The following is a 27158-nucleotide window of genomic DNA, read 5'->3' as shown; positions in this document are numbered from 1 at the left end:
CATACACACATCTGATCAAGGTAAATAGGGATAACATTTTAATTTTATCATGCCTCCCAAAACCCATCAGTCCTTTCATTATCTTCAAAACACATTTTAAGATATTTTTGATGAAGCGTGCATATCTTTCATATGGGGATGATCGGCTCTTTATACAGGTTGTCAAAGTATTGTTTGCAATGCTTGCAAATGGCTCTAAAAGGAAAAAACGCATGCATCACAGTCTGCTCATGAACACACACTGAAAGGACCAAGGAGGAGAACAAATTATTGAAGATTGTGGTTAGCTTTGTGTTCTCGACCCTTCATAAAATTCTGATTGACCCACTGATGGCACGTTTTGGTGACGTCTTTCAATTCTGTTTAGGGCTTGAATAATAGAAACTTCAGAGAAAAAGATTTAATAATGTGCCATGGGCTTTTTATGTCTATAATTGTGTATTGTGTCTATATCTGTCACTACACGAACTAGAACAACACGAAAACAATGTGGATTAAACAAATCACAGTTATATAAATTACACTTGCTCATAAACACATGTAAAATAAAGTAATGTTAACTTGAGATTTTTTTATGGTTATTAAACTACACAGTATGCGCTGCAAACGCAGCCGGTGTGAAAGCACAATGGCCACGCGCAGAAAACGCTCTCTCCTCACGTTACACATACGCGCTGCTCACGCTTGTGGTGTGAAACCGGCGTTTGACAAAACTTGGTCTGATGTCTGAACCTGAACTATTTTGTCACGTAACAGGACAAGATTAGAGAAATATTGAAAAAATAACTTCAAAACATTAAAAATTTTACTTTTAAGTACATTGACACATCAAGGTAAAACTTATTACTGGGTTCATACAGTCCTGACTGTGTTAAAGGGACATTCCACTTTTTTTGATAATATGCAAATTTTCCAGCATTTATTTGATTTTTAGCGTTTTGAAATCCATTCAGCTGATGTCCGGGTCTGGCTCTACCACTTCTAGCATAGCTTAGCGTAATCCATTGAATCTGATAAGACCATTAGCATCGCGCTAAAAACACCAAAGAGTTTCGATATTTTGTCTGTTTAAAACTTGACTCTTCTGTAGTTATATTGGGTACTAAGACCGACGGAAAACTAAAGGCTGGTATTTTCTAAGGCAGATATGGCAAGGAACTATAATCTCAAACTGGCGTAATAATCAGTGACTTTGCTGCTGTAACAAGGCTGCAGCAGGTGAGGTGATATTACGCTGTGCCCGAAAATAGTCCCCTTGTTTCCTTTCAATAGCAGGGGACTATTTTTGCTATGCTAAAAGTGCCAGCACCAGACCCGGAGATCAGCCGAATGGATTAAAAAATGGCAAGAATCAAACGTTTAACTCTAGGGGAGCTGGAAAATGAGCATATTTTCAAAAAAAAGTGGAATGTCCCTTTAATATTGTATGATGTTAACAGGTGTAGATGTTAAAAGTGTTCTTAAAGTCTCCTGTTTGTCATCATTCTTAGACCTGAAGTATCTTCTTTGGAGGATTTGATCATGTGAAGATCAATTCACAACAGCAGATAGACAATAAACAATTAAAATAGATTCATTACATCACAAAACATCATATGATCTTACTTTAGTATCTGCAGTTTACATTGAGGATTCTTTAGTACTTCAGAGAGCAGCTTCACTCCTCAATCTTTCAGTTTATTATTACCCAGACTCAGATCTCTCAGATGTGATGGGTTTGATCTCAGAGCTGAAGACAGAGCAACACAACGTTCATCTGTGATATTCCAAGAAATTAACCTGTAGAGAAATAAAAAAGATGTTTAAGATATTACCAATAATAAAGGTTTAAGAGTAAAGTGACTGTTCACACTTACTGAACTGATCTGGATTTACAAATCAGAGGCAGCAGCTTCTGAAGAACGTTCAGAGATTCAGCATTGATTCCTTTAACAAATGGATTCATAGTAAACTTCTTCAGCTCCTGTTTTGATGTCAGCATCACCGAAACTATAGCTGACCACTGATATGAAGAGAGTGTGGTTTTATTTATTGTTGTAGATGTCAGATATTGTTGGATTTCCTTCCCTAGTGAAAGATCACCCAGGTTTTCAAGACAGTGAAACAGATTGATGGATTTCTCTGGTGAAGGATTCTTCCTGATCTTCTCTTTTATGTATTTGATTGTTTTCTCATTGATCTGACAGTTGTAGCATGTCAGTAACCTCAGACCTGGTATGAGATTCTGATGCGACTTCTGTGACAGACCCAGAAAAAAACAAAGAAAGAGATCCAGATGTCCAATTTTACTCTTCACAGTCTCATCTATAGCTCTCTGATAGAGATGAATTATTGAAGGCGTACAACTTTGAGACATTTTAAATGCAGTCAACACACTTGTGTCGTTGTTCATAAAAGAGAGGTGCACATGTAGAGCTGCTAGATGTTCCTGAATGCTCGGATGAAAAAAGCTGTAAACTTTCCTCTGACACAAACCAAACTCCTCTCTGAAGAACTGAGTACACAATCCTGAGTACACTGATGCTTCTGATACATCAATGCCACACTTTCTCAAGTCTTCATCATAGAAGATCAGATTGCCTTTCATAATCTGCTGAAAAGCCAGTTTACAAATTTTGAAGATCATGTGTTTATTCTTATCATAGTCCATCTGAATGATTAGGAAGTGTGTGTACATTTGAGTGAGATTCTTGGGGATCTCTCCTCTTTTTGCTTCACTCAATATTCTCTCTAGAACAGTGCCGGAAATCCAGCAGAAGACTGGGATGTGACACATGATGTAGAGACTCCTGGATGACTTCAGGTGTGAGATGATTTGATCAGACAGACTCTCATCACTGATTCTCTTCCTGAAGTATTCCTCCTTCTGTGGATCACTGAAGCCTTGTACCTCTGTGACTCGATCAACACACTCAGAGGGGATGAGATCAGCTGCTGCTGGTCTGGAGGTGATCCAGATGAGAGAAGAGGGACACAGATTCCCCTTGATGAGGTTTGTCAGCATCACGTCCACTGAGGTTGATTTACGTACATCACACAACTTCAATTTGCTTTTAAAATCCAGAGACAGACGACACTCATCCAAACCATCAAAGATGAACAACACTTTATATTCATCACTGAAGATTTCCATTTCTTTTGTCTCTGGGAAGAAAAGATGAAGAAGATCTAAAAGACTGAGTGTTTTGTCCTTCAACAAATTGATCTCTCTGAAAGGAAGTGGAAATATGAGGTGGACGTCCTGATTCTCTTTCTCTTCAGCCCAGTCCAGAATGAACTTCTGTACAGAGACTGTTTTTCCAATGCCAGCGACTCCCTTTGTCAGCACACTTCTGATGTGTGTGTCTTGTTCAGGTAAAGGTTTAAAGATGTCATTACATTTGATTGGTGTCTCCTCTGCCTCTCCACTTTTAATCTCTGTGATGTTGAGCTCTGTGTAGATCTCATTCAGTAGTGTTGGGTTTCTCTGCTTTGATGTTCCTGGATACAAACATTGAAACTTCTCTCTCAGATTTGATTTAAATGTGTTCAGGACTTCATTAAGTTTAGAGTCATGGCTGTGAAATGAAAACAGAAGTTAGAGAAGTACATGTATTGAGCAAATTCGATTTTTATTATCAGGTAAAATCACAACTTTTTTTAGTGACGTAACATCTAAAACAAACAGAATCAAATGTCAAATTATCTATAGTTTACCTGAATTGAGGAAACGCATATTGTGGTTGATTCACAGATTGCTCAAACTTCATCTTTTTACAGACGGGTTCCATTACGTCTGATCTGAATATCAGGAAGAGAATAAAAAATATTACGTTTTAATTGATGTGCGTCTTTGTGTGGATAAAACTGTGTTAAATGTAAATGTTATTTTTTTGTCAGGTCACCTCTTAAATGTTGTTGGTGGATCCATTGCCCTCTCATTCTTCATAGACATGCAACTGAACTCTTCATCTAATCTCTTCTGATAAACTGAAATATAACACACATATCAGATGACAGTTTAATCGTGTGTACTGTATTCAACAAATAACATTAATGTTTATTGAAAACAACATGTGATCTTACATAATAATGTTTTACAGTCTGTTGTTAAGACATAAAACATATTGAATCGCTTTCAAACAAATGTGTCAATCAATAAAACTTTATAGTTGTGTCTCTCTGTGTAATTTCCTTACATGCATTAAACTTCACATACGACGAGGATGCAGCATTTTGTACTCGTGCTCCATTAAAGCAACCGTTAAACTGTTTTACTTGAGATGTATTTAAATGAGCTTTAAATGATAAATATAACCGATGTCTTGTATTAGTTGATTACCTCAAAGCCCTTCAGATTTCTGGGGTCTCCGAGTTTGTTTGGGGGTGTCGTCATCTTCTTCTTTTGTGGGTTTACTGGCGGGTTGAAAACCAACTGTAAATGTGCATACCGCCATCTACTGTACTGGAGTGTGACGATGATAATCTGCCTGATACTGGTTAAATTCTATTGATTAACGCGGTGTTTTTAAGAACCTCATCATTGCTATTATTAACATATCCGTTGTTGTCCCTTCATTTAAAATATTACCCATTGTGAATTCTGTAATACACATGTCTTTTACTTCTTTACGATATTGTTTTCTGCTGATATAACATGCTCCGCTGTCTTCATTTCCTGACACACATCACAAAGACCCGTGTTGTGTTTGCCTATGATGTTGCATAGCTATTGTCCCATCCTTAATCTCGTAAATATTGTATATTCCTTTCTTCTTATGATTGATATTATTTTGCTTTAATTTACTTAAATAAAAATGTCTTCCTTTCATGCATGAGTATCATTGCATAGTAGGAAAAATATTTTGGAAGTATTTTGATAAATGATGGAAAGCACACAGTTGACAAAATGTCCAAATCGATTAGTGGCGACTAACGCTGGCAGAATTAAAGTTTCTCTTTACATTTTGTGTGTGTGTGTGTGTAATAATTATGTATATATAATTAAATACACACACATACATCTATAATTTTAAGAAAAATATATATTTATATAATATTTACATTTATGTAATATAAATTATATATAAATATAAACATGTATATACACATGCAAATGTTTCTTAATTTTGTGTGTGTGTATTAATTTATAATTATTATACACAGTACATCCACATAAATTATGTAAACAAAAACTTGATATGATTTTAAGTGAAATAATCCTTGTCACAGATATGGACTCATTTATTTTCTTTTGCTGATTGTACAAAATCTTTTTTTTAAACATGAATATACAAAAATATGTCAACACAAATATTATATACAGAAATGCATTACAATTAAAGCATACATGAACACATTGGGGCAGTTTCCCAGAAAGGGTTGGATTAATCCAGGACCAGGCCTAGTTATATTGGGACACTTAAGTAGTTTTTACAAACATACCTAACAAAAAACAATACTGATGTGCATCTTAGGATGAAATAAAGTCACTGATAAATGTTGAAATATGCCAGTGCAAGATGTTTTTATATTAAGGTAGCTCAAATGTGCATTTCAGTCTGGGACTAATGTAAGCACTGTCTGGAAAACTTCATATTGTGTACTTTTGTAAATCTTACAGTTAATTTGCCTACAGTAGGTGATTGGTTTATGCCTAAGAGGGGAGGTGTCTATCAGCACTGAGTGAGGTTTGCTTAATGTATTATTACATTTTAATATTGAATTCTGTTGTTATATTAATCAACCAAATTGTACCGCTTGCATTAAAATACTTCATATGAATTCTTCAAACAAAACCGGTTTCAGACAATCTGTGCATGCAGAATGCAGCATTTGACATACAGTTTGTCCTGAGAGCTGAACAGCTTGGTGAGGTGTGAGACTTTGTCCCCAAACCATGATGGTGGCCTTCTTGGGGGTAGATGTGAATTATTTGAAAGAGTTTTCAGATGTTGATTCAACATGAATGTAATTTTTCTGAAAAATGGCTCCCTGTGGATCCGGCCATTTGAAGTCATTTGTCCGGGTTTGACACCATCTTACATATTCAACTCTTGTTATGAGTTCATCTTTACTATGATTCTGAGAAAACACAGAAACAGCATATTTATTTAAAGCAACACTCTACTTTTTTTTAAATAGGCTCCTTTTCAAGCTCCATAGAACTAGAGTTTATTATTTCATATTATCCAATTAAAACCTTAATCAACTTAACATCACTAGATGACATGACATTTTTAAATATATAATAAATACAAATCATTACTCACCTTATTTTTTTCTGTTTGTAATTTAAATCATTTGTCAGATCAGAGATCAGCTTCATTCCTAAATCTCCCAGATTATTATGAGACAAAAACAGATCTCTCAGGTGTGATGGGTTTAATCTCAGAGCTGAAGTCAGAGCAAAACAACCTTCATCTGTGATATTACAAGCATTCAACCTGTGAAGAACATTGACACACACTTTAGTCTTTCATTTATTTTCATACATGTTTAAGCAAATTTTAATTTAATAGTGTTGGGCTGTTTGACAATAATGACAATAACATGCAACAAGAAAAGAGAAATGAATGAGATGAGTTGTAAGAACTTGATGAACTTAAATGAATGAAAACACAGGACTTAAATTTGTTATTTCTTATTAGTTCAGCATTGGGCAGTCTTCACATGTTAAAATAAAGCCAGCAGATGTGATCGATCACATTATTTTGATTTGTTTTGTAGAAAATCTGATCTGTAAGCAAAGGCATTTATCTTGGCATTTATGTTTGTTTGTCAAATGAGGAGCTCAGATGCAAAAGACGCTAAACACGCTAAAATGCTTTTGGCACGTTTGGTCGCCGAGTTGCTGTTCGAACAAAGTGCTGAAAAGTGAAAAAAAGTGAAATGTATAACGTTTTAAACGGAATTAAAGATAACAACCATGCGTTTGGAAAATTAATCATTACTTTATTTATAGTATATTTTCTATAAAGGTGTAAAACCATATTTTGGCGGATTGTTTTTTACTTTCATTGTTTAACTAGTTTTAATAATGAATGGTAAACAGACTTGGCTTGCTGTTCTCGAAGGCAGATCGAATCGTTGTTGGCTAGAGCCCCAAGTCCAAGTAACAAAAAAAAATGCAGTGGAGGAGGAGAGATGCCAAAATAATTGCGGCTGGGTGCGGAGGCATGGACATTCCCATTTAGGCTACCATATGATTTTAATGATGATTGACACAGGACTATTTAGGTTCCTTTCAAACTTATGTTAAAAGTATAGCCGCTAAAATATTATTATTAATAGTTTACTTTGATCATGGTGCCACGATCGCTGGATAATTCTGAAGTTGTTTCAAAGAAGAATAAAATTATTACTTTTCAGACATTTGCGATGTCACACAGTTGAACGTCTCCGCGTATTTATATGATTTGGGAGGTACATTTGCAAATGATTCATAAAGTCATACCTCTGCAGTTCTTTGATCGATTGTGTTTTAGAAGTACTATAACAGCAATGTGAGAGCTGATGCGCTGGTAGAGAGAGAGAGAGAGAAAGAGAGAGAGAGAGAGAGAGAGAGAGAGAGAGAGAGAGAGAGAGGCTCTGTACAAATGCTGAAATGATCGATGTTATTTGAAGTTGGCTCTTTAAGTACAAAATACCCAATTATGCTATTACATGGCTATTAAAAAAAATCAGAGATGTTCTTTGGACCCGGTGGGAACTTGTCCACAACCCGGTACTGGGCCGCGACCCGGTGGTTGGGGACCTCTGATTTAGAGGTTTCGCATCTGAACGCTTCATGTCTCTCAAAATTGATAGCTTCCTAATATCTCTTTGAGAACCAAATGTGTGACTACAGAAAAATGATCTTACTTCAGTATCTCCAGTTTACAGCGAGTATTCTCCAGTACAGCAGACAGCAGCTTTACTCCTAAATCTCCAAGTTTATTATTACACAGACTCAGTCCTCTCAGATGTAATGGGTTTGATGTCAGCGCTGACGACAGAGCAACACAACCTTCATCTGTGATATTACAAACACTCAAGCTGTAGAGAAAAATAACACTTCAGTCGCTCAGATCACAACACACAATTCAGATTAACATGGATATCCTTTTGTTAGTTTGTGTTATTTATAGTTTTTTTATGTGGTGTTTGCTCTGCTGGACTGTTGATCATATTTTGTTTCCCTCTGCTGTCTCTCTCTGGATTATGGTCCTGACTGTCAGTTACAATCTTGCTGTCTGGTCTCTAGTGATTGTGCGGTTTGCTCTTTGTTTCTGCCCCCTGTCTGGTCTTTAGCTATCTGACCTGTAAGACACTTCACAATTTCACTCTGAGAATCACATCATGTGTGAATGATCTTACCAGAGTTTCTCCAGTTTACAGTCAGGATGCTCCAGTAGATCAGAGAGATGCTCCATTGCTGAATCTCCAAGATAATTATTAGACAGATTTAGTTCTCTCAGGTGTGATGGGTTTGATGTCAGAGCTGAAGTCAGAGCAGCACAACCTTCAACTGTGATATTACAAGAATTCAACCTGTAGAGAACAATGACACACACTTCACTCTCTCATTTCACCATACACACATCTGATCAAGGTAAATAGGGATAACATTTTAATTTTATCATGCCTCCCAAAACCCATCAGTCCTTTCATTATCTTCAAAACACATTTTAAGATATTTTTGATTAAGCGTGCATATCTTTCATATGGGGATGATCGGCTCTTTATACAGGTTGTCAAAGTATTGTTTGCAATGCTTGCAAATGGCTCTAAAAGGAAAAAATGCATGCATCACAGTCTGCTCATGAACACACACTGAAAGGACCAAGGAGGAGAACAAATTATTGAAAAAAGTTGTTAGCTTTGTGTTCTCGACCCTTCATAACATTCAGATTGACCCACTGATGGCATGTTACTTTTTGGTGACGTCTTTCATTTCTGTTTAGGGCTTGAATAATAGAAACTTAAGAGAAAAAGATTTAATAAGGTGCCATGGGCTTTTCATGTCTATAATTGTGTATTGTGTCTATATCTGTCACTACACGGACCAGAACAACACGAAAGCAACGTAGATTAAACAAATCACAGTTATATAAATTACACTGACTGTCAAAAGGCGTCTTGAAGAGGTTTTGCTCATAAATGCATGTAAAATAAAGTAATGTTAACTTGAGATTTCTATACTGTTATTAAACTGCACAGTATGCGCTGCAAACGCAGCCGGTGTGAAAGCACAATGGCCACGCGCAGAAAACGCTCTCTCCTCACGTTACGCATACGCACTGCTCACGCTTGCGGTGTGAAACCGGCGTTTGACAAAACTTCGTCTGATGTCTGAACCTGAACTATTTTGTCACGTAACAGGACAAGATTAGAGAAATTCAGAAATTAACTTCAAAACAATAAAAATGTTACTTTTAAGTACATTGAAACATAAAGGTAAAACTGATTGCTGGGTTCATACAGTCCTGACTGTGTTAAAGGGACATTCCACTTTTTTTGATAATATGCTCATTTTCCAGCTCCCCTAGAGTTAAACATTTGATTTTTACTGTTTTGGAATCCATTCAGCTGATCTCCGGGTCTGGCGCTACCACTTTTAGCATAGCTTAGCACAATCCATTAAATCTGATAAGGCCATTAGCATCGCACTAAAAAACACCAAAGAGTTTCGATATTTTTCCTATTTAAAACTTGACCCTTCTGTAGTTATATTGTGTACTAAGACAGACGGAAAACTAAAGGCTGCTATTTTCTAGGCAGATATGGCTAGGAACGATACTCTCAAACTGGCGTAATAATCAGTGACTTGGCTGCTGTAACATGCCTGCAGCAGATGTAGTGATATTACGCTGTGCCCGAAAATAGCCCCCTTGTTTCCTTTCAATAGCAGGGGACTATTTTCGCTATGCTAAAAGTGCTAGCACCAGACACGGAGATCAGCTGGATGGATTCCAAAACGGTAAGAATCAAACGTTTAACTCTAGGGAAGCTGGAAAATGGGCATATTTAAAAAAAAAAGTGGAATGTCCCTTTAAGATTGTATGATGTTAACAGGTGTAGATGTTAAAAGTGTTCTTAAAGTGTCCTGTTTGTCATCATTCTCAGACCTGAAGTATCTTCTTTGGAGGATTAGATCATGTGAAGATCAATTCACAACAGCAGATAGACAATAAACAATTAAAACAGATTCATTACATCACAAAACATCATATGATCTTACTTTAGTATCTGCAGTTTACATTGAGGATTCTTCAGTACGTCAGAGAGCAGCTTCACTCCTGAATCTTTCAGTTTATTATTACCCAGATTCAGTTCTCTCAGATGTGATGGGTTTGATCTCAAAGCTGAAGACAGAGCAACACAACGTTCATCTGTGATATTCCAAGAAATTAACCTGTAGAGAAATAAAAAAGATGTTTAAAATATTACCAAAAATAAAGGTTTAAGAGTAAAGTGACTGTTCACACTTACTGAATTGATCTGGATTCACAAATCACAGGCAGCAGCTCCTTAAGAACTTTCAGTGATTCAGCATTGATTCCTTTAACAAACGGATTCATATTAAACTTCTTTAGCTCCTGTTTTGATGTCAGCATCACCGAAACTATAGCTGACCACTGATATGAAGAGAGTTTGATGTTACTTAATGTTATAGATGTCAGATATTGTTGGATTTCCTTCTCTAGTAAAACATCACCCAGTTCATTCAGACACTGAAACAGATTGATGGATTTCTCTGGTGAAGGATTCTTCCTGATCTTCTCTTTTATGTATTTGATCGTTTTCGCATTGATTAGACAGTTGTAGCATGTCAGTAACCTCAGACCTGGTATGAGATTCTGATGCGACTTCTGTGACAAACCCAGAAAAAAACGAAGAAAGAGATCCAGATGTCCACTTTTACTCTTCACAGTCTCATCTATAGCTCTATGATACAGATCAGGTATTGAAGGCTTACAACTTTGATTCATTTTAAATGCATGCAACACACTTATGTTGTTATTCATAAAAGAGAGGTGCACATGTAGAGCTGCTAGATGTTCCTGAATGCTCGGATGAAAAAAGCTGTAAACTTTCCTCTGACACAAACCAAACTCCTCTCTGAAGATCTGAGTACACAATCCTGAGTACACTGATGCTTCTGATACATCAATGCCACACTCTATCAAGTCTTCATCATAGAAGATCAGATTGCCTTTCATAATCTGCTCAAAAGCCAGTTTACAAATTTTGAAGATCATGTCTTTATTCTTCTCGTAGTCCTTCTGAATGATCAGGAAGTGTGTGTACATTTGAGTGAGAGTCTTGGGGATCTCTCCTCTTTTTGTTTCACTCAATATTCTCTCTAGAACAGTGCCTGAAATCCAGCAGAAGACTGGGATGTGACACATGATGTAGAGACTTCTGGATGACTTCAGGTGTGAGATGATTTGATCAGACAGACTCTCATCACTGATTCTCTTCCTGAAGTATTCCTCCTTCTGTGGATCACTGAAGCCTTGTACCTCTGTGACTCGATCAACACACAGAAAGGGGATGAGATCAGCTGCTGCTGGTCTGGAGGTGATCCAGATGTGAGCAGAGGGAAACAGATTCCCCTTGATGAGGTTTGTCAGCATCACGTTCACTGAGGTTGATTTACGTACATCACACAACCTCACACTGCTGTGAAAATCCAGAGACAGACGACACTCATCCAAACCATCAAAGATGAACAACACTTTATATTTATCACTGAATATTTCCATTTCTTTTATCTCTGGGAAGAAAAGATGAAGAAGATCTAAAAGACTGAGTGTTTTGTCCTTCATCAAATTGATCTCTCTGAAAGGAAGTGGAAATATGAGGTGGACGTCCTGATTCTCTTTCTCTTCAGCCCAGTCCAGAATGAACTTCTGTATAGAGACTGTTTTTCCAATGCCAGCGACTCCCTTTGTCAGCACACTTCTGATGTGTGTGTCTTGTTCAGGTAAAGGTTTAAAGATGTCATTACATTTGATTGGTGTCTCCTCTGCCTCTCCACTTTTAATCTCTGTGATGTTGAGCTCTGTGTAGATCTCATTCAGTAGTGTTGGGTTTCTCTGCTTTGATGTTCCTGGATACAAACACTGAAACTTCTCTCTCAGATTTGATTTAAATGTGTTCAGGACTTCATTAATTTTAGAGTCACGGCTGTAAAATGAAAACAGAAGTTAGGGTGCGTTCACACGACAAAATTTCGGGAGTGACAACCGTATTTACTTACAGGTTTGAGTCTGGAAGTGTCATGTTCACACAGCAAATTAAAGACACAAATAGAACACTGCCTGTATAAACGAGCAACCGACCTCAAACCCGTATTCTAGTTACACGCGCCTGTAACCATAGTGACGGACGAAAATATAAAAAAAGTATTATTTATGCAATGGGCAAAACTTTATTTATGTAATTAATAAAAACAGCTGGCTGGTGTAACGCTTACCATTGTGCAGAGAAAAATAAACAAGGGTGGTTTTAATTTCCAAAATGAATTAACATAAAATAAGTTTCAGCAACTGCACGTTTTACCAAAGCAGATATATACAATATAAAAGTAATCATAATGACTTATGAAGCAAATCGATCCGTTTTAGCAAGAAATCGAACTTTATTTAAACCATTAACGCAGCCAAATAGGAAGTGCGCTTACGCTCCCGCTCTGTAGGTGGCGCAGAAAGTATGGTTTACCAACCACAGGCAAAACCAGCCTCTTAGCGCCACCTAAAGAGCGGGAGTGTAAAAAGCGCACTTTATATGTTGCCACAGTTCTTTATGGATGCTAATAATGTTGTAAACAACGTTCAATATCCTGCAAAAACCGACCGATTTGCTTCACAAGCAGCAAAAAATGTCACCAGGAGTCATGGAGGTTACTTTTGTATTGGATATATCTGCTTTTTGACCTCTCAAAGTGACTCATCTTTTGCCTTGCATTATATGAATCACAGATGTTTTTTTTTTTTGCAAAATATCTTCTTTATTGCTCTACTGAAGATAAAAGGTGAGTAAATAAACAGCAAATTTGTATATCCCTTGTATTATACAGTTAACATTATATTAATCGTCCACTTTTAAAGTTTAAACTTTATATATCTCACTTACTTGGCTGCACGCAATTTTATGCGTAATGCAATATGTTCTGTGGCGTCTATGAAGGTAATATACTATCACATTAACCTTATGGAGCAATTCTGGTGCTTAGTTTGCAGTCATTTTCATGCACTGTAACGTTATCTTAACACAAGAGCAACGAATGACGTGACAGACAACTGGTTGTTCAGTGCGATTCCGTTCACACGGCACAGTTTCTCTGTAAATACGGTTGTGAAACCCAAAAAGTTACGGGTGTGAAGTCGGTTATAGAATGCGGTTGTCAAACCCGTAAATAACCGAACTGCGTGTGAACGGAACCGTCTTAAGGACTCAAATACGGTTTTGACAACCGTATTACGGTACCGTGTGAACGCAGCCTTAGAGAAGTACATGTATTGAGGAAATTTGATTTTTGTTATCATTTAAAACCACAACATTTTTTAGATTTATCACATGCTGAAATGTTAATGAATTTGTGTATTTATAACCTGACATAACATCTAAAACAAACAGAATCAAATGTCAAATTATCTATAGTTTACCTGAATTGAGGACACACATATTGTGGTTGATTCACAGATTGCTCAAACCTTATCTTTTTACAAACGGGTTCCATTACGTCTGATCTGAATATCAGGAAGAGAATCAAAAAATATTACGTTTTAATTGATGTGCGTCTTTATGTGAATAAAACTGTGTTAAATGTAAATGTTATTTTTTTGTCAGGTCACCTCTTAAATGCTGTTAGTGGATCCATTGGCCTCTCATTCTTCATAGACACACAACTGAAATCTGCATCTAATCTCTTCTGATAAACTGAAATATAACACACATATCAGATGACAGTTTAATCATGTGTACTGTATTCAAAAAATAACATTAATGTTTATTGAAAACAACATGTGATCTTACATATAATCCTTTACAGTCTGTTGTTAAGGCATAAAAATATATATTGAATCGCTTTCAAACAAATGTGTCAATCAATAAAACTTTATAGATGTGTGTCTCTGTGTGATTTCCTTACATGCATTAAACTTCACATACGACGAGGATGCAGCATTTTGTACTCGTGCTCCATTAAAGCAACCGTTAAACTGTTTTACTCGAGATGTCTTTAAATGAGCTTTCAAAGATAAATATAACCGATGTCCATCGCGTATGCAGATTTATATCTAAACGTTATTTTATTCTTACTGACATTCGGTCATTAAAACAGAATGAAACTGTAAAAAAAAAGTAGTTGTGTTAGTTGATTACCTCAAAGCCCTTCAGATTTCTGGGGTCTCCGAGTTTGTTTGGGGGTGTCGTCATCTTCTTCTTTTGTGGGTTTACTGGCGGGTTGAAAACTAACTGTAAATGTGCATACCGCCACCTACTGTACTGGAGTATGACGTAATCTGCCTGATACTGGTTAAATTCTATTAATTAACGCGGTGTTTTTAAGAACCTCATCATTGCTATTATTAATATATCCGTTTTTGTCCCTTCATTTAAAATATTACCCATTGTGAATTCTGTAATACACATGTCTTTTACCTCTTTATATGATATTTTTTTCTGCTGATATAACATGCTCCGCTGTCTTCATTTCCTGACACACATCACAAAGACCCGTGTTGCGTTTACCTATGTTGCATATTGTCCCATTCTTAATCTCGTAAATATTGTATATTCCTTCCTACTTATGATTGATATTATTTTGCTTCAATTTACTTAAAAAAGTCTTACTTTCATGCATGAGTATCTCATTGCATAGTAGGAAAAATATTTTGGAAGTATTTTGATAAATGATGGAAAGCACACAGTTGACAAAATGTCCAAATCGATTAGTCATGACTAAAGTTTGCAGAATGAAGTTTTTGTTTACATAATATATGTGTTTGTGTGTGTGTGTGTGTGTGTTTGTGTGTGTACACTGTGTATCATTATGTATATATATAAATACACACACATAAATGTATAATTTTAAGAAATATATATATTTATATAATAAATGTTTATGTAATATAAATTATATATACATATAAACATGTATGCAAATGTTTCTTAATTATATGTGTGTGTGTGCGTTTGTGTGTTTATTAATAATTATTATACACAGTACATCCACATAAATTATGTAAACAAAAACTTGAAATGATTTTAAGTGAAACAATCCTTGCCACAGATATGGACTCATTTATTTTATTTTGCTGATTGTACAAAATCTTTTTTAAAACATGAATATACAAAAATATGTTAACACAAATATTATATACAGAAATGCATTACAATTAAAGCATACATGAACACATTGGGGCAGTTTCCCAGAAAGGGTTGGATTAATCCAAGACCAGGCCTAGTTATATTGGGACACTTAAGTAGTTTTTACAAACATACCTAACAAATAAACAATACTGATGTGCATCTTAGGACGAAACAAAGTCACTGATATATGCTAAAATATGCCAGTGCAAGATGTTTTTATATTAAGGTAGCTCAAACATGCATTTTAGTCTGGGACTAGGGTAAGCACTGTCTGGAAAACTTCATACTGTGTACTTTTGTAAATCTTACAGTTCTGTGGACAGTTGCATGAAAGTCCTTAAGCTAAGAAATCCCTTAAATATAATGTTAAAGGTCACGTTCTTCCTGGTCCCATTTTTAAAACCCTAGTTAGTGTGTAATGTTGCTATAATAGCATAAATAATACCTGTAAAATGATAAAGCTCAAAGCTTTTACAAAGCTTCAAAATCACAGAAAGAACAGGAGCTTTAAAGGTACCCTTAATAAAAATGGGTTGCAAGAAAAACCCTTAAGTGTTCACTCAGGCAACCATAAGGCCGTCAATAAGTACTTACCCTTAAATGCTAAAGTAAGTACTTAAGTCCCATTTTCCCTTAAAACTCAAGGGACTATAACAGGTTCTTTAACTTCACATGTGATGTTTGATTCCTTATAGCCAATCACAATTACATACGACTTAGTTAGAATTAAATAATTTGTCTATCCATGTAACCAGAGGAAATGGTTGAAGAAACTGCCCCATGCTGGCATGCCCTTATTAAAAACTACACCAGCCAATTACCTATAAACAACTTAATACAGAACTCCAACTATAACCAGAGTTACAAGAAGGCGCCATCCGTCTAATCTGATATAGTCAATTATATGACCATAAAATAATGTAATTATAGTAGGGATAATGATCAGAGGTCCTGACTTATCACCTGACAGCCCACTTAGTTAGCGGTATAGACGATTAGCATGAATTTATACCACGGCCGTGGGTTTATGGTGCCAAGGATATATCGTAATACTTTATAACAACTTAGAAGAGTCAATAATACAGAGCAAAGTAGAATGAAAACAAACGTAACCATTTATTAACCAGGTAGGAAAAACAATTCAGAAGCCAATTTACAAACAATTCAAATACGAAACAAAGGAAAAACCATTGCATACATGGTAAGCAAAATAAAATAAAAATACCCAAGACACATCATCATGGGGTTCATTTCTGAATAGAGAAAATCAAAACTTTTCCTTAAGTATCCAGAGAGAACAAAGCATATAGGAATGTGGCACTGATTGGTTGCTGTAAACACAGGGCTGTCCTTAATTTGCATACAGTGGGTGATTGGTTTATGCCTAAGAGGCGAGGCACTGAGTGAAGTTTGCTTAATGTATTGTTACATTTTAATATTGAATTCTGTTGTTATATTAATCAACCAAATTGTACCGCTTGCATTAAAATACTTCATATGACATCAAACAAGGCTGGTTTCAGACAATCTGTGCATGCAGAATGCAGCATTTGACATACAGTTTGTCCTGAGAGCTGAACAGCTTGATGAGGTGTAAGACTTTGTCCCCAAACCATGATGGTGGCCTTCTTGGGGGTAAATGGGAATTCTTTCAGAGAGGTTTCAGATGTTGATTCAACATGAATTAAATGTTTTCCGAAAATGGCTCCCTGTGGATCCAGCCATTTGAAGGCATTTGTCCGGGTTTGACACCATCTTACATTTTCAACTCCTGTTATGAGTTCATCTTTACTGTGATTCTTAGAAAACACAGAAACAGCACATTTATTTAAAGCAACACTCTACTTTTTTTGAAAATAGGCTTATTTTTAAGCTCCCTATTACTAGAGTTTATTATTTCATATTATCCAATTAAAACCTTAATTAACTTAACATCACTAGATGACATGACATTTTTAAATATATAATAAATACAAATCACTGCTCACCTTAGTTTTTTCTGTTTGTAATTTAAATCATTTGTCAGATTAGAGATCAGCTTCATTCCTAAATCTCCCAGATTATTATTAGACAAAAACAGATCTGTCAGGTGTGATGGGTTTAATCTCAGAGCTGAAGTCAGAGCAAAACAACCTTCATCTGTGATATAACAATCATTCAACCTGTGAAGAACATTGACACACACTTTAGTCGTTAATTTTTCTTTTTTTAATACATGTTTTAGCAATTTTAATTTAACACATTCACCGCCAGCCTTTTTGAGAAAAGTTGCCCACCTGCATTTTTGTGATTTTAACAAAATTTTCACAAAATTCCTTTCAGGAAAAATTATTTTCTATAAATATATAAACATACAAATTATATCAAATTAAAGAACACACCCTCTGCTTTCAAACAAACAATAAACAAACAAACAAACAAACAAAATGGGGAAAACATGTTTCATTATATATTTACTTTTTCCACTTAATTTAACGACTGAAATATGGATATTTCTCTTCAAAAATACAACATTTTGAGCAAAAAGCTTAAAAATTTTCGTTTTTTTAAAGGAATTTATGTTAGAGATCAGACTCAGAATGACTATCAAACATAAAGGCATTTAAAATATATCTTAAAATCTTTTTAACATCCGTTTTTGATAAATTCGTTTTGGCGCCATCTGGTGGATAAAAGCGGTATTACACTTTCACTTTGAAATTCGTCAAGAAAGGCATTTTTATTAGTTAAATATGAACTCATAAATGACGAGATAACTCGTCAATGGCGGTGAATGAGTTAATAGTGTTGGGTTGTTTAAGCAGTGTGTCATGAACTTCTACTAAATCCTGGTGTAAACACATTTTGTTTTATTATCTAACACCACATCTACACTGTATGAAGAAGAAAACAATGACAATAACATGCAACAAGAAAAGAGAAATGAATGAGAAACGATTGTGTCAGATGTAAGAACTTGATGAACTTGAATTCATGAAAACACAGTCCTTCAATTTGTTATTTCTTATTAGTTCAGCATTGAGCAATCTTCACATGTTAAAATAAAGCCAGCAGATGTGATTGATCACATTAGTTTGATTTGTTTTGTAGAAAATCTGATCTGTAAGCAAAGGCATTTATGTTTGTTTTGAGGAGCTCAGATGCAAAAGACGCTAAACACCCCTCTGTTGAGATAATAATATTAACCAAATGCTTTTGGCAAGTATTATTCATCAAATACCTTTGCTTTCAATGAGCTTTTCTTCTTGGTCTCAGGCCATTCAGAAAAAGCGCTTTGTTGGTAGAATCCACATAAAAAAATTTCAGCAAAGTCCTCTAAGTGCACCAAACAAATCAGATTTAAACTTTGGACCTGAATACAACCTCTATGTTGCAGTCACATAGATCATAGCATAGATAATGTGTGATTCAGTTAATTTTTACATTCTGACTTTTATCATTTGAAAAGTTTCTAGATGCATCTTCAGCAATTTTGCAAATTGTCCAAAGAAGTGGATTTTTTAGTGAAATAAAGGTTTTGCTAAGAAAAGCTTGCTTGTATATAGAGGGTTTTTTAAAATTGTTAAATACAAATGAAATAACTTAAGTGATATTTGTGAAAATAAGGCATTTCAATTTCTGTCTACCGTATTTTTCGGTCTATAAGCGGTTTTTTTTTCCATAACTTGGCTGGTGCACCTTGTAAGTCAGTATGAATTAATTTTGACATTTATGAGGCAAGAGACAACATTACCGTTTACAGCCGCGCCAGTCCGCCATATGCTGCTTCTGTATTTATGTAATTCAGTGGATTTCAGTAATGTGGAATGACGAGTATGCGAACTTCACACTTTTTTGGTTTAATTGAACTATTCAACCTTCCAGGTAAGTTCTGTATGCTATGGTTTATCTTTTAAAGGGACCCTTCACCCATTTGCATTAATCTTTGTATAGTTAGAACCCCAGTCATGTTTTTTGAATGGTCATGCATCATTTTCTCAGTTGCCGATGAGACGGGAGAAATACAGATTTCAGTGTTGTACTTCCTTCTTTCAAGGATGTAAAATCATCATTTTGCATCATTGAAAGAAGGAACTCCAATATCTTTGTTGAGGGAGTGAGACTAACACCTCTTTTCTCGGTCAAATAGGCACCAAATTCGAAATGTATGTTTCATTTCGACTACAAATAGGACACACTTTCAATAAAGATTAATGTTTCTACGGGTGAAATGCTCCTTTAAATAACTGATAATATTACTTTTAATGTACAGACATCTATTCAGCCTGCTGTTCTGTCTGATATTCTTTAGTTAAATAACTTGCCTTTCCAGATGTCTGTTCATCGTCTTGGATTTTGTGAAATAATTTTCCAAATAAACACGACGTATATACCACAGTCCACTGTGACTTATATATGTTATTTCATCTTAATAACGCATTTTTGAATGATGCGGTTTATACTCCGGTGCGGTTTAAAGTCCGGAAAGTACGGTAATAACCTTAACATTGCCATTAAAGTGAAATTACTAGGGCTGGACCAGAAAATTCGAATATTCGTTCCGTGGGTTGACATTCGATTTTCAGTTTTGAGATTCGAATATATAAATATTTTCAGCGTTAATGCAGAGCTTTTGCCAAGCAGGACGTGCGCTTCACGCTCCCGCTCTATAAGTGGCGCAGAGAGACCAACATCCATAGCCAACAGCCATCAAACGGCACCAGTGCAAGAGATCGCCTCAAACTGAAAGCGCGCTTCCTGCTTTGGCATTCACGCTAATAGTGTTGTAAATAACGTTCAGTTTCTTGCAAAAACTGATTGATTTGCTTCACAAGACGTCAATATGTCACACGGAGTTATGGCGGATTACTTTTGTATTGGATATATGTGCTTTAGCTCTTAAAGTGTGCGGATTGATTGACTAGCATGACGGAGCACTGGGGTTTATGCAAAATATCTTCTTTATTGTTCTGATGATGAAAAAAAACATATTGGATGGTGTAAGTGTTATAAATAAACTTGATTTTGAAAGTATGCTACCGTTTTATTACAGTTTGTTGAACTTCGTTCATTTATTTTCGTTGTTTTATTTAAATAGCCTACCCTACGTTGTCAGTAATTACTGTGCTGGTAATTTCTGATACGGGAGTGTTTGCTTGTTAGAAAAATTTTAGGCTACCTTATTAAAAGTATTGCTCTTGTGTTTTGTTTCACTTATGCTGTTCTCGCATGACGCGCACACACACACACACACACACACACACACATTTAGAGGGTTTTCAATCTGAACTCTTCATGTCTCTTAAAATTGACAGCTTCCTAATATCTCTTTGAGAACCACATCATGTGTGACTACAGAAAAATGATCTTACTTCAGTATCTCCAGTTTACAGCGAGTATTCTCCAGTACAGCAGACAGCAGCTTTACTCCTAAATCTCCAAGTTTATTATTACACAGACTCAGTTCTCTCAGATGGAATGGGTTTGATGTCAGAGCTGAAGACAGAGCAACACAACCTTCATCTGTGATATTACAAAAACACAACCTGTAGAGAAAAAAAACACACTTCAGTTGCTCAGATCACAACACACACTTCAGATTTCGTTTTGTTAGTTTGTGATCTTACCAGAGTTTCTCCAGTTTACAGTTAGGATGCTCCAGTAGATCAGAGAGATGCTCCATTGCTGAATCTCCAAGATAATTATTAGACAGATGCAGTTCTCTCAGGTGTGATGGGTTTGATCTCAGAGCTGAAGTCAGAGCAACACAACCTTCAACTGAGATATAACAAGAATTCAACCTGTAGAGAACAATGACATACACTTCACTCTCTCATTTCACCATACACACATTATTACAGGGGTAACATTTTAATTTTATCATGCTTCCCAAAACCCGTCAGTCCTTTCATTACCTTCAAAACACATTTTTAGATATTTTTGATGAAGCGTGCATATCTTTCATATGGGGATGATCGCCTCTTTAAACAGGTTGTCAAAGTATTGTTTGCAATGCTTGCAAATGGCTCTAAAAAGGAAAAACGCTGGCAACTACATGAACAGGTCCCAGCGCATGCATCAAAGTATGGTAGAGGTGTAAAGATTAACTGTGCAAATGCACATTTCTCAATGAATAAATTACGGTGAAATCCTGGCACATCCGAACGCCAGGGGTCGCTCTTATGCAGAAACTCCCTTTGTGCAACAGAAGTAGCAGCATTAAAAACGCTTGCTGCGTCCCAAACCGTCTACTTCCATACTATATAGTAGGCGAAGTAGTGCTTTTTTTGGAAGTAGGCGGATTGGGACGCAGCGGCTATTCCAGAAATGTCTATAGGAATATTTATATCGCTGTTCTTCAAATTGTTTCAGGTATTTTCATGATAATAACGAATATTTTGAATGATATTAAATGCACGTTATAAACGACTCCGACTCATAATGATTCTAGATTGATAAGGATTTCCTACTGACCAAATGCCGTAGTACACGCACAAGCTTTGCATAAAACAAAGAATTGCAGCCTTGCGATTCAAAACCGAATTCAGACATTCTGCATTTTTAATGGGACACCCGATTTTATCGTTACATCCCTACAGTCTGATCATGGACGCACACTGATACTTTAATAGCATATTATGGGACAGTCACAAGTATCCCAGTTTTTATCAAAAATATTTAAAAATTTGTTTTCAAGATCAAAGGACTTACGGGTTTGGAACGACACAAAGGTAAGTGATTCAGGATAAAATTTAAATTTTTGAGTGAACTATCCCTTTAAAGATCATTACAAATCTAAAGCTCAACTGACTGTTACGCCCGTTTACACCGCAAGTGTGAGCAGAGCGTAAGTGGCGAATGAACACCGAACGCGTGAGCAGCGTGTGTTTGCGTGGCAGGAGCTTCGCCGAATTCTTACCATTTTGGAATCCATTCAGCTGATCTCTGAGTCTGGTGCTAGCACTTTTAGCATAGCTTAGCACAATCCATTGAATATGATTAGACCATTAGCATCGTGCTAAAAAACCTTTTAATAGGAGGGGCCTATTTTCGCTATTCTAAAAGTGCTAGCACCAGACCCGGAGATCAGCTGATGGATTCCAAAACGGTAAGAATCAAACGTTTAACTCTAGGGGAGCTGGAAAATGAGCATATTTTCAAAAAAGGTGGAATGTCCCTTTAAGATTGTATGATGTTGACAGATGTAGATGTTAAAAGTGTTCTGAAAGTCTCCTGTTTGTCATCATTATCAGACCTGAAATATCCTCTTTGTAGGATTAGATCATGTGAAGATCAATTCACAACAGCAGATAGAAAATAAACAATTAAAATAGATTCATGACTTTATTACATCACAAAACATCATATGATCTTACTTCAGTATCTGCAGTTTACAGTCAGGATTCTTCAGTACGTCAGAGATCAGCTTCACTCCTGAATCTTTCAGTTTATTATTACCCAGATTCAGTTCTCTCAGGTGTGATGGGTTTGATCTCAGAGCTGAAGACAGAGCAACACAACGTTCATCTGTGATATTCCAAGAAATTAACCTGTAGAGAAATAAAAAAAAATGTTTAAAATATTACCAAATAGTAATTCTTGGGAATTTGGCTAAAACCGGTTTAACTTTTGAAAAAAAAGTTAGTTACATTACAAAATCTGAAGGTATATCATTATAGACCAAGGTCTGCTGTTCAGCAATTTACCGGTGCAACCTCCCGTTTGTATTTTTTTTTTCATAAAATAGGTGTTTTTCCAATAATTACTTATATAATGTTTACTTTAAGCCTAAATAGAAGTAATGATTTTTTATTTAATAAACATATTTTTGTATTAAGAGAGACTATTAATTTAATAACTCAACAGCACTAAAGAAACATATTGCAAGCATATTTATTTAAAACAAATAAAACTCTGTCTGACGGTGGTGACAGTAATCTGACGGTGGTGACAGTGGCCTCATTACAAATGTATACCACTCAGGTAAATGGCTTCTTGCTTAAACTTTATGTAAATATTTGGTCTAAAAAATAACAATCCTGAGCACTGTGAAGAACAAAAATCAAATAATAACTTCCTAAAATACATAAAACCTGACCGGAAAGACAGAAAACCTAATGCGGTGACATCTGATAGTGGTGACAAAAACCTACTCTTTCACATGAAATAGAGGAGTAGTTCACATTAGCCATCTTGTTTCCCCTCTGTTGCTAACTACTTCAGACCTCCTCTTAAAAATGATACATTTATTTCATAATCTAATCTAATATTTTTTTACAAAGATGACGGTGTTGACATGTTATGGTTGTCACAGTAGCAGTGTCCAAAAATATGAGCAAGTTTAAGAGAAAATAGCAAACATACAAGAGCTTGAGTGATCTTGAAGCATGCAGTAGAGCTGAAGGTTTGAAAATGGGGTCCTCAGGAATACAGTTGACCCCCTTTAGTTGTCTGATTTTATTGCTTTTTATAAATATCTGACGGTGGTGATGAATATGTGGGACACATTTTGAGCAATCACAAAATAATAGTAAATATTGTTCAAAACTCACTGTTTGTGGTTCTTAATACATATTATAATGTACTCTTTCATGTGGTAAATATATTATTCAATTCAATTATTACTTTTGGCTTTTTTAATCAAGTAGAAATTATTATCTCTTAACCGAGGATAGCTGATTTTGTAGGCAATGGGCCGCATACAATCATTAAATTAATAAAAAAAAAACTATAAAAGAACCTTACATATGCGCAAAGGACCCCCTGATTATAACATTGATTCTCTTTCTTCATGAAAATGTTATTAATTTCCAACAGAATTAGCACTTTTCTTAGTGGGACATGTTTTTGCCAAAGTTTCAAGAATCAGTGCAATAATAAAGGTTTAAGAGTAAAGTGACTGTTCACACTTACTGAACTGATCTGGATTCACATATCACAGGCAGCAGCTTCTGAAGAACGTTCAGTGATTCAGCATTGATTCCTTTAACAAACTGATTCATAGTAAAGTTCTTTAGCTCGTGTCCTGATGTCAGCATCACAGAAACAATAGCTGACCACTGATATGAAGAGAGTGTGGTTTTATTTATTATTGTAGATGTCAGATATTGTTGGATTTCCTTCACTAGTAAAACATCACCCAGTTCATTCAGACACTGAAGCAGATTGATGGATTTCTCTGGTGAAGGATTCTTCCTGATCTTCTCTTTTATGTATTTCATTGTTTTCGCATTGATCTTACAGTTGGAGCATGTCAGTAACCTCAGACCTGGTATGAGATTCTGATTCAACGGCAGTGACAAACCCAGAAAAAAACGAAGAAAGAGATCCAGATGTCCATTTTTACTCTTCACAGTCTCATCTATAGCTCTATGATACAGATCAGGTATTGAAGGCTTACAACTTTGATTCATTTTAAATGCAGTCAACACACTTGTGTCGTTGTTCATAAAAGAGAGGTGCACATGTAGAGCTGCTAGATGTTCCTGAATGCTCGGATGAAAAAAGCTGTAAACTTTCCTCTGACACAAACCAAACTCCTCTCTGAAGATCTGAGTACACAATCCTGAGTACACTGATGCTTCTGATACATCAATGCCACACTCTAACAAGTCTTCATCATAGAAGATCAGATTGCCTTTCATAATCTGCTCAAAAGCTAGTTTACACATTTTGAAGACCATGTCTTTATTCTTCTCGTAGTCCTTCTGAATGATCAGGAATTGAGTGTACATTTGAGTGAGAGTCTTGGGGATCTGTCTTCTTTTTGCTTCACTCAATATTGTCTCTAGAACAGTGCCGGAAATCCAGCAGAAGACTGGGATGTGACACATGATGTAGAGACTCCTGGATGACTTCAGGTGTGAGATGATTTGATGAGACAGACTCTTATCACCGATTTTCTTCCTGAAGTATTTCTCCTTCTGTGGATCACTGAAGCCTCGTACCTCTGTGACTCGATCAACACACATAGAGGGGATGAGATCAGCTGCTGCTGGTCTGGAGGTGATCCAGATGTGAGCAGAGGGAAACAGATTCCCCTTGATGAGGTTTGTCAGCATCACGTTAACTGAGGTTGATTTACGTACATCACACAACTTCAATTTGCTTTTAAAATCCAGAGACAAACGACACTCATCCAAACCATCAAAGATGAACAACACTTTATATTTATCACTGAAGATTTCCATTTCTTTTGTCTCTGGGAAGAAAAGATGAAGAAGATCTAAAAGACTGAGTGTTTTATCCTTCATCAAATTGATCTCTCTGAAAGGAAGTGGAAATATGAGGTGGACGTCCTGATTCTCTTTCTCTTCAGCCCAGTCCAGAATGAACTTCTGTACAGAGACTGTTTTTCCAATGCCAGCGACTCCCTTTGTCAGCACACTTCTGATGTGTTTGTGTTGTTCAGGTAAAGGTTTAAAGATGTCATTACATTTGATTGGTGTCTCCTCTGCCTCTCCACTTTTAATCTCTGTGATGTTGAGCTCTGTGTAGATCTCATTCAGTAGTGTTGGGTTTCTCTGCTTTGATGTTCCTGGATACAAACACTGAAACTTCTCTCTCAGATTTGATTTAAATGTGTTCAGGACTTCATTAATTTTAGAGTCATGGCTGTAAAATGAAAACAGAAGTTAGAGAAGTACATGTATTGAGGAAATTTTATTTTTATTATCGTTTAAAAATCACAACATTTTTTAGATTTATCACATGCTGAAATTTTATTGTATTTGTGTATTTATAACCTGACATAACATCTAAAACAAACAGAATCAAATGTCAAATTATCTATAGTTTACCTGAATTGAGGACACACATATTGTGGTTGATTCACAGATTGCTCAAACTTCATCTTTTTACAGACGGGTTCCATTACGTCTGATCTGAATATCAGGAAGAGAATCAAAAAATATTAAGTTTTAATTGATGTGCGTCTTTGTGTGAATAAAACTGTGTTAAATGTAAATGTTATTTTTTTGTCAGGTCACCTCTTAAATGCTGTTAGTGGATCCATTGGCCTCTCATTCTTCATAGACACACAACTGAACTCTTCATCTAATCTCTTCTGATAAACTCAAATTTAACACACAGATCAGATTACAGTTAATCATGTGTACTGTATTCAAAAAATAACATTAATGTTTATTGAAAACAACATGTGATCTTACATATAATCCTTTACAGTCTGTTGTTAAGACATAAAAATATATTGAATCGCTTTCAAACAAATGTGTAAATTAACAAAACTTTATAGTTGTGTCTCTGTGTAATTTCCTTACATGCATTAAACTTCACATACGACGAGGATGCAGCATTTTGTACTCGTGTTCCGTTAAGCTGTTTTACTCGAGATGTATTTTTAAATGAGCTTTCAAAGATAAATATAATCTTCGATCTGTCGATCGCGTATGCAGATTCATATCTAAACGTTATTTTCTTCTTACTGGCATTCGGACATTAAAACAGAATCAAACTGTAAAAACAAGTACCGGTAGTTGTATTAGTTGATTACCTCAAAGCCCTTCGGATTTCTGGGGTCTCCGAGTTTGTTTGGGGGGTGTCGTCTTCTTCTTCTTCTTTTGTGGGTTTACTAGCGGGTTGCAAACTAACTGTAAATGTGCATAGCGCCACCAACTGTACTGGAGTGTGACGAGGAAAATCTGCCTGATACTGGTTAAATTCTATTCATTATGTGTGCGTGTGTGTGTACCGTGTATACTAATTATGTATATATAAATACACACACATACATGTATAATTTGAAGAAAAATATATATTTACATAATAAATATTTATATTTATATGTAATATAAATTATATATATATAAATATAAACA

General features: G+C 35.7%; 2 protein-coding genes across 7 annotated transcripts in view; both read right to left on the bottom strand.

Moving 5' to 3' along the window:
- LOC129438574 (NACHT, LRR and PYD domains-containing protein 3) overlaps positions 1–27158 on the bottom strand; it is a 102737-nt gene that overhangs the window by 51048 nt on the left and 24531 nt on the right. The window contains exon 2 of the mRNA XM_073862943.1: positions 3885–3969. The gene's annotated coding sequence lies outside the window, so the exon portion shown is untranslated. The remainder of the gene's footprint in view (positions 1–3884; positions 3970–27158) is intronic.
- Positions 5189–26937, bottom strand: LOC129438569 (NLR family CARD domain-containing protein 3). Of its 6 annotated transcripts, none has more exons than XM_073862931.1 (9): positions 26834–26933; positions 26310–26394; positions 26121–26204; positions 24235–25935; positions 22698–22871; positions 8338–8511; positions 7843–8016; positions 6252–6425; positions 5189–6063 (listed from the first exon to the last, which is right to left on the bottom strand). In XM_073862931.1, the coding sequence occupies exons 2-9, from the start codon at positions 26351–26353 to the stop codon at positions 6039–6041; spliced, it is 2550 nt and encodes an 849-aa protein (XP_073719032.1). In that variant the 5' UTR covers positions 26354–26394; positions 26834–26933; the 3' UTR covers positions 5189–6038. The 6 variants fall into 6 exon arrangements, with proteins under 6 accessions (XP_073719032.1, XP_073719034.1, XP_073719033.1 ...); XM_073862933.1 differs by having other exon boundaries at positions 26811–26874; XM_073862932.1 differs by lacking the exon at positions 26834–26933 and adding an exon at positions 26601–26803.

Source organism: Misgurnus anguillicaudatus, chromosome 24 (genome assembly GCF_027580225.2).
Source record: "Misgurnus anguillicaudatus chromosome 24, ASM2758022v2, whole genome shotgun sequence".
In the NCBI taxonomy this organism is placed as follows: domain Eukaryota; kingdom Metazoa; phylum Chordata; class Actinopteri; order Cypriniformes; family Cobitidae; genus Misgurnus; species Misgurnus anguillicaudatus.
This window is presented reverse-complemented; position numbering and strand designations above follow the sequence as displayed.